General features: G+C 46.0%; 1 protein-coding gene across 7 annotated transcripts in view; it reads left to right on the top strand.

Moving 5' to 3' along the window:
- The window catches only part of Tsc22d3 (TSC22 domain family member 3), a 59748-nt gene extending 57603 nt beyond the window's left edge, over positions 1-2145 (top strand). For all 7 annotated transcript variants that reach the window (XM_020186770.2, XM_020186769.2, XM_020186768.2 and 4 more), the window contains one exon: positions 609-2145. In XM_020186770.2, coding sequence (XP_020042359.1) covers positions 609-839 — 231 coding nt within the window. In that variant the 3' untranslated portion in view covers positions 840-2145. The remainder of the gene's footprint in view (positions 1-608) is intronic.
- Positions 2146-14196: the final 12051 nt, after the last annotated feature.

Raw genomic sequence — 14196 nt, forward strand, 5'->3', positions numbered from 1 at the left:
TCTGCCTGCTTCTTACCAGGTAGAGGTCACAGCCACTGAGCAGCCAAGATGGCTGTGGGGGCTGGGACTTCCTGCACTTAGAAGCCCCTTAACTGTACTCAGGAGCCTGATGTCACAGTTCTTTGGCCCCGGTGAAGTCATCAAATTCAGAAAACATGCAGCCATCTCTGCCCCTACCTGTCCAGTGTCCCATCTCTTCCAGTTTTCAGAACAGCTGCAACTCGATATACTGTGTCATGTGGAAGAAAGGAGATGCCAAAAGAGCTAATTTTATATTCTTGGTGAAGATTTGGAAAGCAGACCGACAATATGGGGTGCACTGCAGGTCCCCTTCCCCTGCCTCCCACCGCAGCAGCAGAGGTCTCTAAACAGCTAGACTGGGAAGTCATCAGAAACTTGGAAGGGAAGCTGTCTGGTTTAAAGCTGGGCTTTGACCCCAGCAAGGCCCAAATCCTGCACCTGTCCTGAGTGAGGGTCTAAGTGCTTCGGAGAAGGGAACATGAGGAATGGGACTACAGGGCAGTGACATGAAGCAGGCAGGCTGATGGCAGGGTGAAGGTGCTGTGGATGGCTAATGAATGGCTTCGTTGTAATTTCTTCCACGGCAGGATCTCGTGAAGAATCATCTGATGTATGCTGTGAGAGAGGAAGTGGAGATCCTAAAGGAGCAGATCCGAGAGCTAGTGGAGAAAAACTCCCAGCTGGAGCGCGAGAACACCCTCCTGAAGACCCTAGCAAGCCCAGAGCAGCTGGAGAAGTTCCAGTCCCGGCTGGGCCCTGAGGAGCCAGCTCCTGAATCCCCACAAACGCCCGAGGCCCCTGGTGGTTCTGCGGTGTAAGTGGCTCTGTCCTCAGGGTGGACAGAGCCACTAAACTTGTTCTACCTAGTTCTTTCCGGTTTGTTTTTGGCTCCCCAAGCGTCATCTCACGTGGAGAACTTTACACCTAGCATAGCTGGTGCCAAGAGATGTCCCAAGGACATGGCCACCTGGGTCCACTCCAGTGACAGACCCCTGACAAAGAGCAGGTCTCTGGAGGCTGAGTTGCATGGGGCACAGTAACCCCAAGCCAGTGAGCCTCTAATGCCACTGCGCCCTGGGGGCTCCCAGGTTCCTGGGCAACTTAGTTGCAGCTGGCAAAGGAGAAAGGTAGCTTGCGGTGTGACGCCAGTTTGCTCCAGAAAGCATAAGGGGTCTGTCTCATTTCCATGGACATCTTCAGCAGCTTCACCTGACTACGACTGTTCCTATGAAGAAGCCACTTGTGTTTTAAGCAGAGGCAACCTCTCGCTTCTCCCCAGCCTCGCCAAGGCAGGGGCACAGATGGGAGAGATTGAGCCAAGTCAGCCTTCTGTTGGTTAATATGGTATAATGCATGGCTTTGTGCACAGCCCAGTGTGGGATTACAGCTTTGGGATGAGCGCTTACAAAGTTCTGTTTGGTTAGTATTGGCATAGTTTTTTCTATATAGCCATAAATGCATATATATCCCCATAGGGCTAGACCTATATCTTAGTGTAGTGATGTCTACATATCCACATACACCTACATGTTGAAAGGCCTAACCAGCTTTGAGAGTATCAACTGGTCCCTTACCTCTTAAAGCTAATTCTTTGACTGTGCTCATTTACCAAGTTGATCAAGTTCGTGCTTTAGGTTAAAGTGAGACTCAGAGTAAAGGCAGGGAGAGGGGACCAGCCTCAGATTGTGGCCACAGATGCCTTGCTGCTGTAGCCCTTTCCCCATTTGTCCACTGAAGATGTGTGAAGTCCTCTTTGGAATGCCAAACCCACCATTCACTGGTGCTGACTACATAGAATGGGGTTGAGAGAAGATCAGCTTGGACTTCACATTGTCGTTTGAGAACTTTTATTTTATTTTTTTAATTCTTATGGAAAACTTTCAGGTGAATAGAAGGACGGCGTCCTGCTGTGGACAAGGGATGACTGAGGGAATGAATGGCTTTGGTCCCATGGGGCCTGGGGGATGTTCCCAGGGAACTTGTCTCTAAGGGGGTTCTGTGACAGTGAACACTTTCCACTTTTTGACACCTTATCCTGATGTATGTCTCCAGGATTTGGACTATGAGTTTTCAAATGTAGCTTGAAATTTCAATAAACTTTGCTCTTTTTTTTCTAAAAATAAATTTGGTATCTGACTGAGTGAAGTGGACTGGGTGGGGGAGGCCTCTTACCCAGTGGCGGGAGGCTGTTTGGCTGACCCACCAAATATTTGTCACATACCCCCTAAATGCTAGGCCTGTGCTCCCTCCATGATCACAGATCATCCACACAGTCCCTACATGAAGGACGTGCTCTGGACCCTCACTGTGTCCAAAGTCACACAGCTATTATGTGGGTTGGACTTAAACTAGCAGCCCTCTCTGCCCTGCTCTGGCTTTTATGGGACAGCTGCAGAGTGAGCAATGAGTTGACTACTAATATCCAACCTCAGCTTGAGGGTACCCGAAGGATACCCCCAAGAGAGCCAAAAAGGGCAGGTGCCCATGTGAAAGAGCAACATAAGGGGCCTCTTCCTTCTGAAGTCCTCATCACATCATGCAACCTCAGTACCAACCTACTTCTGACCCTTGACCTTGGCAAAGCAGCTTAGTGAGAAAAAGGAGAATGTGTGGGATGGTAAAGCTACCTCCTTAATTCTGCTACCTCCACACTGCCCAAAGAAAGATGCCTTCAGTCCCTGCTTCTCCGCTGTCACTGCTGAGCGGTCCCTCACAAAGGCCATTAGCCCGTGGGCAAGACCAAATCTAAGGCTTGGGCTCCCTCTCGGCTGTTCATTATTACCCTTTCCTGGCCCTATTTCTCTGCCATTTCCTGCTGTTTCTCTGATCGACTTTTGGTGAGCACGTAGTGTCTCTCCTACCACACCCTTTCCTGGGGCCACCTTAGCCTGAGACTTGTTTTAAGTCTACTGTGTCCCCATGGGAGATGGTTACCCCTATATAGGTGGCTCCACTCAATCTCAGCTTCCTGTACCATATACCCAGCTATCCTTTGGCCACTTGGACAGAGCCATAAACCTCAAGGTGACCGAGATGTCTTGGCCCCCTGCCTTATACTAATCACTACTCAATAGTAATCAGAGTATGTGCTTCCTTCTCTGCCCAGTTCATTCACATTGGCCTGCTCTTTTCAGCCACTAAAGCCCTTCTTCAGAATGTTACAAACCTCTCCTTGCTGGCCTCCCAAGCCCCGATTACTCCACCTGCTCCCAATCTTGCTACTCACTGTCTACACCTGCCAATGTGGTCATCACAGGCAGCTTTCACAGCTACTGGCCCCAGTACAAGCTGGATTAGTGCACTGCCAGCCCCCAGGCTGCCACTCCTACCTGACCAGGCTCCCAATCCCCACTTACTCCCAAACCCCCTCCCTTACAAATCAAGTCTGTGGACTTCTGGACTATTCTGTTTTCTGTAGACTTCCCACCCTCAATTGCCAGCTGAACCAAAACAAATAAAAAAAAAAAAAAACAAGGGTTTGGTCCCCAGTACCACCAAAAAAGAAGAAGAAGAAAAAGAAACCCAGAAAGTAGCCCAGTAACACCCACTCTCTGGTCATCAAGCCCTTTCTGTACAAGAAAGGGGAAAAAACTTGTCCCATAGTCACATAGTGGTAAACAGAGAACAACTTTGTTTCCTAGGCAACCCCGCCTAAACAGAGACAAACACTGCAACTTCCGAGGCCACAGTGGTTACTAGAGCAGATAAGAGGAACTGTGGAGGTTCGTTCTGTACACACAGGAGCAGCTCTTTGTTGTTCCACAGAACAACAGAAGAAGAAGGCAGAAGGAGAAAGGCAGAAAAACCTAGTGTTCCTGGGCTTTCATGGTCTGAGGTTCTGGGCTCCACTGGCCCTGCTGCACTGAGGATAAAGAAACAACCTCATCTGCAGTTCTTGGGCCTGAATATGCTACCTCGCCTCACCATGTGACCTCCCATCTACTGCCTCATCGATCCTCTGGGCAGCCTTCCTGGTATAGCCGCAAGGATCACAAAAGCCCCTCTCCACAGCCCCTGCTTGAAGGCAGAACATTCTGTTTCCTGCCTTTCGAAAAAGAGGCAGTTACGATTTACCTCCATTTGACAGACAAGAAAACTGAGTGCCAGGGAGCTGTGCTACTCCCATAGTTCCCACAAATCCCATGGGGCAGTGGTTCCCCTTTAAAATATCAAAAATAACTCAGACCTCCCCAATTCCATAGTAGTTGAACTTTCAATTGAGAGAGAGAGAGAGAGAGAGAGAGAGAGAGAGAGAGAGAGAATAATGACAGTGACTGAATTCAGTGAGACTTTTTGTGGAGAGAGAGACAGAGAAAGATCAAGAAAGGAAGGGAGGGAGAGAGGAAAAGAAAAAAAAGAAAGAAAGAAAGAAGGAAGGAAGGAAAGAAGAAAGAAAGAAAAAAGGAAGGAACAATGACAATGACTGAATTCAGTGAGACTTTTTTTGTGGTACTGGGGTTTGAACTCAGGGACTTGCTCTTTCTAGGCAGCACTTTACTACTTGAACCACACCTCCAGCCCTTCTGATTATTTTTGAGATAGGGTCTTGCTTTATGCCCAGGCCTGGACTATGATTCTCCTATTTGTGCTTCCCCATGTAGCTGGAATGATGTCACATGCCACCACGCCCAGCCATTGATGGGATGGTGATCTCTCTAACATTTTGCCCAAGCTGGCCTCTAACTGTAATCCTACTGATCTCTATCTTCTGAGCAGCTTGAGCCACTGTAGTTGGCCTCAGCAAGGCTTTTAAAAAAATTGTCACAAAATTTGCCACAAAAGTATTGTGGATTTGAAAACTAGAACAGTAATGCAAACGTTAATTAGCTAGATTTAGTGGTTCCAGTAAATAAATAAATATATATATATATATATAATGTTGTACACAATAAAATACACATAAGTTTACCTGTCAATTTAAAGAAAAGACACTGGAAGAGAAATGTGGGAATAGATGATTTATGAAAAAGGACTGCTTGGGCACTAGGTGAAGGCTCTTAGGCTGGGGACTGAGCCACAGAGGAAGGTGGTCCTGAGAGGGTTCCTGAGAAGGAAGCAAGAGAATGAGATAAGGAAACAGGGCAGAGAAGACTCTAGAAAGACCAGAGGAAAGAAGGCGCACACCCCACTGTTCCTCATGGTATTTTGAAGTTGTCCTAACATAATCTGACTTATTCTGGAAAATCTTGCTCTCAAATTTCACCTCTTCTCCTCCTAGTTGGTTAGGGACTGATGGACCAAATTAGAGCTTTGTAGGCCCTCAGCTTGCCTTATTCAGAGAAGCTCACTGGAACCCAAATACTGAATACTTAACCCTCTCCACCAGATCAGGCAAGGTTTAACAGAGAACTCCAGCAGTCAGCTATTCCAAGCAAAAATGCTTTCCAGAAAGGAGCTAGCTAGAAGAAACGATTTCAACACTTTATAATAATAGATATTACTTACAAAGTACTTGCCTTATGGCACACACCATTCTGATCCCTTTTACATTTATTGATTCTTAATCCTCTCACAAACACATGAGGTATGTCCTATTAAGTTCCCCCTTGTGAAGGACTGAGGGTGTAGCCTAGTGATATGACACCTGCCTAGCATGTGCAAGGCCCTGGATTTAATTCCCAATACCTCGACCTCCCCCCCTCCCCAAATTCCAATTTTACCGATGAGAAAGCACAACTACTAAGGCACAGAGAGGTTAAGCAGCTTGCCCAAAGTGAATGTCAGAGCCTGGATGTAGGAGAGGCCAGATGGGTGCATTAAGAAACAGGATGGAGAATCTGAAGTTTTCATAATTTCTCTCATGTAACCAGAAGTGTGCCAGTGTACAGTGGTCACGAGGCAGGGAGGTAGGAAAGAGACCATTCCAATTAGAAGAGGGACTAACCTTAAGGAAAAAATGACTAATAAGTGTAAGAGGGATGGGAGTGGATAGAGAAGGAAGAAAGGGGAGGATGGGAAGCCGACTTGGCCGGTCCCCAGCCAAGTGATGGTAGATGGCATCTGATAGTTCCCAGGGAGCCATGGTAGTCTTCTGAGAAGGAAAGTGATGTGATGCAAAAGATATTTGTAGAAGATGGGTCCTGGCAGCTGGAGAGGCTGGACCAGAAAAGACTAGTGGCTGGCCAGCTGTTACTGTAATCCAGGTGTGAGGTGATGAGGGCCAGCCGGGCAGGAATAGGGGTGGTGGAAAGGAAAGCATAGAACCAAAAGACACTGAAAAGAAGTATCACTCCAAGTATGGTTTGCAGTCCACCGATGTTGAGTTTGTCGGGAAATTTAAAATGTAGATGCCAGCCTCACCCAGAGATGACAGAGGGGGTCAGAGGTTAGCAACCACCTACTAACAAATCCACAAGTCACCAGTGATGCTGGAGCATGGGAAAGTTTGAAGAGCCTCCACTAGGCACAAAGTCAGCACAACCTGGTGGCAAAGTAACCTTAAGTCAAGGATAACATGAACGTCTTTTGTTTTGGGTTTTTAATGTATATATAACAGAATTTATCATTTTAACCATTTATTTGATTGTTTTTATTTACATATGTTAATTGTACGAAGGGGTTTCATTGTGATATTTTCATACATGTATACAAAATACTTCGATCAAATATTCACCACCTCCAGTACTTCTCATCCCCCTCCCCCTTGTTTCTATAATTTAATGAGTTTCCTTATTCTACTTTCATACATGCAAATAATATACTTCAATTATACTTAACCCCCATCACCCTCTCCTTTTACTCTCCTCCCCTCCCACTGATCCTCCTCCCAAAAGAACCCCTTTTTACATTCGTGTCATTTTTTTTGGTCTAGACTCCACTTGTGAGAGAAAACATGATATTTGTCTCTCAGTCTGTCTTATTTTACTTAACATGAGGACCTCCAGTTCCATTCATTTTCCTTCAAACAACATAATTTTATTCTTCTTTATGACTGAATAATATTCCATTGGGTATATGTACCACATTTTCCTTATCCATTCATCAGTTGAGAGGCACCTAGTCTAATTCCATAGTTAGGCTGTTGTGAATAGGGCTATTAGAAAAATGAGTGCAAAGTTATCTCTATGAGTCACTTGCATTCCTTCTGATACATACCCAGGAGTGATATAGCAGGATCATATAGTAGTTCTATCTTTTTTATTTTGAGGAAACTGTGTACTGATTTCCATAGTGTCTGCACTAATTTCCATTCCTATCAATAGTGTAAAGGGTTCTTTTTTCCTGACCAGCATTTGCCATTGTTTGTTTTCTTGATGATAGCCATTCTAACTGGGGTGAGATGGACTCTCGGTGCAGTTTTGCTTTGCATTTTACTCTTACAGGAATCTCCATATGTCTCCCAAACTTGTCTCAAACTCCTGTGCCCAAGCAATCCTCTACTGTCAGCCTCCTGAGTAGCTGGGACCACAGGTGGGTAACACCAGGCCTGGTTTCCTTTGAACCAATTTTGAGTGTACAATCCAGTGGCATTAAATATATTCACTTTGTTATGCAGTCATCACCGCTGCCCATCTCCAAACCTGTCATTATACCAAACATTGGCACTCTGTGCCCAGGAAACACTAGCCTCTCTCCACCTCCCCCTGTGGAGTCCCAGGATTGGAAGAGCTTTTCAGAAGGAAGGTGAATTCCAATTTGGATTTCCAACCAAGCTAAGCATATTTACATATGCAAGTAGCTCCTCCCAGCTGTGCAAACATGAAGTCAAGAGCTGCAAGATGTGTGCATGTCTGCATGTCACAGTCGCTGGGGTAGACACAAGGCCCCAGAGAAGTGGCAGCAGAGGAGGAGGAGCAGAAGACCAAGAGCCAAGGAGGGCAGGCAGGCTATGAAGAACAAGCTAGGGAAAGCCTCAAATCGAACACTGAGATTTGCTAACCTTCTCTCATTTTAATCTTCTGGTCTAGTCTTTCTGACGTTTCCTCTTCAGAGTCCTTAGTACAAGCCCTGCCATCTTATAAAATTAAACTAGCGCCTAAAGTTACTTTGGGAAAGGCTGAGGTGGCTGAGGTATTCTAGGAAGAGGTGTTCAGGACTCCTGGGCTGCTGTCCTAGTCTTTGACTAGCAAACTAAATGACCTGGGCAAGTCACTGGCATCTCTAAAACTCAAGTTTTCCAAGCTGAAAAACAAAATGGCTATACAGGATCATTTCTAAGCCAGCCATCAGTAAGTCCAGACACCAAGAAGAGCTCCCTAGCGGTGAGACTTGGACACATTACATTCTTTCTCTAAGTCTCAGTCTCCCTTCTAGTGCCCAGATTCTATTCATCTCATACCTAGTTCTTATCATGTTGCAGTATTAAGGAACACCCAGGGAACATAGGAAAGATGATCTCTAAAACTGTCATGGTCAATCATTCTATTTTCTGATCCCCAGTGTGACTTAGATAACTGGCCCATTGCTTGTGCTCATTACTGATGCCTCTGCACGGTGATTAGGTTAATCTTGCACTTGAAATTATTAGGTCCTAGATTGCAATGAACAGCAAAGAAGATATGATTGGGAGAGTTCAGGACCAATACGTACTTTTAAAAACCATGCAACTTTGCATAGGAAGGAATCAGCTAAGCTGTTATCTCCCAGCTTCCCCCCCCCTTTATTTGGAAATGCTAGGGTTTGAACTCAGGGCCTCACACTTACTAGGCAGGCACTCTACCACTTGAGCCACTCTGCCAGCTCTGTCTCAGCCATTTTCACTTTTCAGTTCATAAGGCACTTCTGGTTGCCTATAATATGACAGCACATTTTTGAGTTCTGGATCACAAAACCAGAATGGAAGGGAGGGGCGTGGAATCTTTGGAGGACATCTGGTATAGGCCAAGGTAACTGGTTTGCCTTTGAGAGACCTGTGATTGATGCAGCTACATGGAGAGGGCAGGAAAGGATCAAGAAAGAGATGATGGTGAGGATGTGGGCAGAGAAAGACAAGAACTGGAAGAAGAGGAGTGGAAGCAAAAAAAGAAAGAAAAAGGCAGCCCCAGCCCATTGCAACCTCCTCAGCTGGGTTTCTCCAGTACTTCCTGCTGTTCCACTGGGGAATTTGCTGTCACCATGGTGACAGTATATGGTTGATGGACTTCATATACCTATATGAAACAGAACTAAAAGAACCTCTTGCAATTGCTTTGGGTGGGGTGGGAAGGGACTGAGGGGCAAGAGATGATGGGGGAAATGTAAATAATGTACAATATAAGTCTGACTGGAATTGTCACTTCGAATCCCCCCCCATAATCAATATATCCTAATAAAAAATGTATAATTAAAAAAAAAGAAGACAGAATGAATTGACCACCAAAGTCTGGTTCTGTAGGTCCTGAACTCGCCAAAACATATCTTCTTCCTTTCAATCCAGGGCACTGTCATCTCAACTGTCATGAACCTACCCACTAGACAGAGGTATCTTGAAGCACAAGCAATGGCCCAGTGAGTTAAGTCACACCTGGGATCAGAAAATTGGGTAATTCACCATGAGCGCTCTAAAGGTCATCTCTGGACTAAGCGGTTGGGCCAGAACAATAGTGCTGCATGTGGATATCCCCTGGGGAAAGTTTTTTTTTTTAATCTTGATGCCTCCTCCACAGAAATGTTGATGGAATTAGTCTGGGATTAGGGTTTGGGCATAAGTGAGTCCTGGATGATCTGTGAGAATTGTTCCCATCTCGATATCCAGATTTGCTCATGCCTTTATTCATTCAAAAAACATTAGTACCTACTGTAGGCCAACAGGAATGCAGGAGTGACCAGGTTGGGCATGGCCTTTCTGCTCCTGGGGCTTGTTTCATGTTTTCCTGATGGGAGAGAAGATGAGGCAAGACGGGAATTAGAAGGGAATTTAGGGGCTGGTGGAGTGGCTCAAGTGGTAGAGTGCCTGCATAGCAAGGGTGAAGCCCTGTGTTCAAACCCCGGTACTACAAAAAAAAAAAGGGAACTTGACCCACTTAGACTTCTCCATCCTCACTTACCACCTCTCTCAGCTTTGGAGAGCATGTGCTCCTGCCTGCTCTTCCAGTCCTGCAGTAACTCTAGTGGGACAGACTGTGCCCCTCAGAGAAGGCCTGTGCTTATCTCCATGGCAGGGACAAGAAGGCCGTTCACTTAATTGGGGAAAGGGTGCACAGTAGCAAGCCTGTTTGGGGGCAGCATGGTCCCTCTTTCTCTGAACACCTTGGTGATTAATAAAGAAGACATTCTTATCTCCTGCCTACCTCCTGGATGTGTCTCTTGACTGATTCTGATTGCAGACAGAAGGAAAGAGGTGCCACTCAAAATGCCACAACCTTACAGTAGGGACAGTAGGCAATATGTAAATAATCCTGTGGCCCCCTTCTCAGTCACCTTCGCAGGCTGTCCTCCTTTGTTTGGAATGCTTCTGGCCTCAGCTTCACCCGTTCTGTCCTCTCTCCCTGGTGAGTTCTATCTAGTCCCAAAATCTTAAGTACCAGTGCCAATGGCTCCCAAATTTGTATCTCTAGTCCTAAGGACTGTGGCTGTAGCTCAGTGGTAGCACTTTTCTAGCATGCACAAGGCCCTGGGTTCCATCCCCAACACACACAGAGATGGGGAGTAGGAGGGGGAAGGAGGAAGGAAGGAAGGAGGAAGAGAGGGAGGGAGGGGAGAGAGAGAGAGAGAGAGAGAGGAGGGAAGAAAGAAAAAGAAAGAAAGAAAGAAAGAAAGAAAGAAAGAAAGAAAGAAAGAAAGAAAGAAAGAAAGAAAGAAAGAAAGAAAGAAAGAAAGAAAGAAAGAAAGAAAGAAAGAAAGAAAGAAAGAAAGAAAGAAAGAAAGAAAGAAAGAAAGAAAGAAAGAAAGAAAGAAAGAAAGAAAGAAAGAAAGAAAGAAAGAAAGAAAGAAAGAAAGAAAACTGCCAGTCTAGGCAGTTGCCTATCATCGTCCATTCTATTGCCAAGGCCCAGTCTAAGCCACCCTCCTGTCTCCCACAAAGGCATGGCCTCCCACGTTGCTCTCCCTGCTTCCCCTATGGACCCTGTCCAAGCCCATACAGCAGCCACAATGACCTTCTTAACACAAAATCTGATCACGCTGTTCCCTTGCTTTAAGCTTATCACTGTGTTTAGAATAAAGTCCAAACTCCCTCTCATGGCCTTAGCCAACCTCTCCAGCCTTCCCACGGGTCACCACCCTGCTCTGACCAAACTCCAGCCCCACAGAGCTCCCTTCCGCCTCACACGGTCAGGGCCTCTGCGCATGCGCTTTTGTGATGGGCGGCTCCTGGCACACCGCAGCCCTGCTCTTAGCATAGCTGCTTATTCCTCCCCCTCCACTAGCCCTTCCCTTTAGAGATCTTTGCCCGCCACCCTCTCCAAAGAAATGTCCCCCATTATCATTTCTTTCATCGCACTTATCCCAGATTATAACATTTCTGCCTCTATACCTTAGCAGCCTTTCAAATCATGCACGTAAACTGGCCTGGTGATTACGTCAGTTATGAGAGCAATGATCTCCTTGTTATGTCAACGATTTTTGTTTTTGAGACAGGGTCTCGCTATGTAGCCCAGGTTGGCCTGAAACTAGAGATCCTCCTGCCTCAGCCTCCTGAGTGCTGGGATTACAGACGTACATCACAATACCTAGCAGCAATTTTTAGTTGAGACTGTTCTATGTGTCAGGCACTATGCTCCGCACTGGGGTCCTGCGAGGCACAATGTGGGGCTTCTCTGGTGGATCACTGTGACCAGAAACTGCCTGCAGTATTACTGCTATCCCTGTGACTCTTACCTAGGGGAGTCCCAGCTATTATTCCTTAAGCTATTCTAAAAGTCCACTTTTCCCCATAGCCATACATTAACCCATAAAACCCCAGCCCATTATCCAGAGTCATTTGTCCAGCCACAATCTCGTGCTGGAATGGGGTACTGGGTGTAATTATGATTAACTCTGACTGTAATAACAGAAAACATAAGAACAGGTGCTTCTAAAAGATAGTGTATCTTTTCATAAGAGAAAACTGAAGGTAGGCAGTCGGGAGTTGATACAGCCTCTCTCTAAAGTCACCAAAGACCTCACACTTCTTCAGTGTTGGTACCAACCACATTTAGCGTATTGCCTTATTGCCCAACAAGGCTGCTCAACCTCCAGCCATTCTATCCACAATTCAGGCAGCAGAAAGGGAGGAGAAGGAAGATCGCTCCTTCCTTTTGAGAAAGCTTCCTAAGAATACTACACAACACTTTTGTTTGATCTCATTGGCCGGAACTTAATCTGCCCACTGCTAGCTAAAGGAGAATTCTTTAACTGAATACATGTTGCTACTGCCAAACAAATTCATTTCGATTATGAAGGAAGAGAAGAGCTGACATTGGAGAAGGTGACTAGCAGTTTCTTTTTGGAGTGTTCAGATATCCTAAGAGATTGGAGGGGGAAGAAAAGAGAAAGAGAAAGAACTTTATTAAAAAGGTCTGTGACCACTGACTTCCATATAAGGGGACATGCTTGCCCAGGGAGCCAGATACCTTGGGAACAGGGTGAGCAGAGCGGACTCTTGAAGAGGGAAGTCTCTGCTGCCACAGAGTGAGTTTCCATGGCCCAAGAAAGGGGGCCTCAGGATGCAACCCAAGAGGACTCTCACCACAGAAGTTCCAGAAACAGGGGACCCAGACTATCCTCTTAAATGCCTTTATGGAGGCAAAGGGGATAGTGATTCTTAAAATAGATCCCTAGGTTAAAATCTGGGGCTCAATATCCAAAGTGAAATTTCTGGAAAAGGTCCTCTCCATTTTGGGATCATCAGCACAGAACCTTCAAATCCTGGGTGTGGATGATGCCTGCAGAGTCCTCTAGATCAATCTCTTCCCACCAGTCACACACTCTTGCACCCTCCTGCTCAGGACAGACAGGCTGTGTGGAGAGGTTCATTCCTGAAGATTCCTTTTCCTGGGAATGTAACTTTCGTTTGTTGTTTTGAGACAGGGTCTCATTTTGTAGCCCAGGCTCACCTCAAATTCATATTCCTCCTGCCTCAGCCTCCTGGGATTACAGGTGTGCACCATCACACGCAGTGGGAATATAGCTTCTTGCAGAGCTAAAGGATTTTTTGTGGGTGAAAATTACTTCCAATCACCCTGTTCCCCCCAATATATTACAGGATCCATTTCAACACTTTTCAACCTTGCTGAAGAACAGTCATTCGAACCTTACAGAAAATGACACAGACAACTCAGTGTCACAAGGACTACATCATAGCTCCCAGAAATTCCCTTCTTCCTCTCCCTCCAAAGGTGCCTACATCATCTTAGAAGCTTCTAAGTCAGTAGATGGTCAAGGCATATGTTTCTTTGGCCTTTAGAAAAAGGCAAAGGAGCCAGGTGTGGGGGCTCATGCCTATAATCCAAACTACTGAGGAGGCAAAGGCAGGAGGATTGCCAGCCCAGGCAAAGGTAGTGAGATCACATCTCAGAACCAAAATACAAACACAAAAGGGCTAGGGGCATAGGTCAAATAGTAGGGCGCTTGCTTAGCATGAATGAGGCCCTTGGGTTCAATCTCCAGCACCACAGAAAATAAAAAATACAAAGGCAAAGAGCTTTTTAGAACTTGGTCTTGGGGATTCCTAATTGAACTTTTGTACCTATAGTTTCCCTTGAAGGGCTTGGTTATCCCCAGCTTCCCCCACAAAACCTGGGAAATGGAATAGCAGGGAATTGTGACAAAGTGCTGGAGAAACTAGAACTTCAAGAAAACATTTTCCCTGCCTCTGGGCAGCGCCCATTCTAGTGCCAGGCAGAGCTCTGGAAGTTTGTCACCTGACCCTGCCCTTCTAGTGAGCAAGAATTACTCAGGCAGAACACAACTCCTGCCCCTCCCATGAATGCTGAACATTCTGTTTTTTGCCCTTAGGAAGAAACTGGTAAATAACTGCATTCTCTTCTCCCAGTTGCACTCCCCCCTCTTTGCAAAACTAAGGAATTGGGTCATGTTACATAAGTCAACGTGGTTTTAAAGGGCTGAACATCAAGCTGCAAATTGTTGTCCCACACACATGTTGGAGCCAGCCCCTGTTTTCCTGGGTAGCTGAAAGAAGCTGCTGAGTTCCAAATTTGCTAAGTTGTTTTTCCATACGGTTCTAAGCAGCTTAACCCATGTGACTGATTTGGGTTCTTCTAGAAGAGCATTGTGCTCTCTCCAGAGTACTTAAAACTAGCCTAGACAGGCACCCTG

The sequence above is a fragment of the Castor canadensis genome, chromosome X, assembly GCF_047511655.1.
Source record: "Castor canadensis chromosome X, mCasCan1.hap1v2, whole genome shotgun sequence".
NCBI lineage: Eukaryota > Metazoa > Chordata > Mammalia > Rodentia > Castoridae > Castor > Castor canadensis.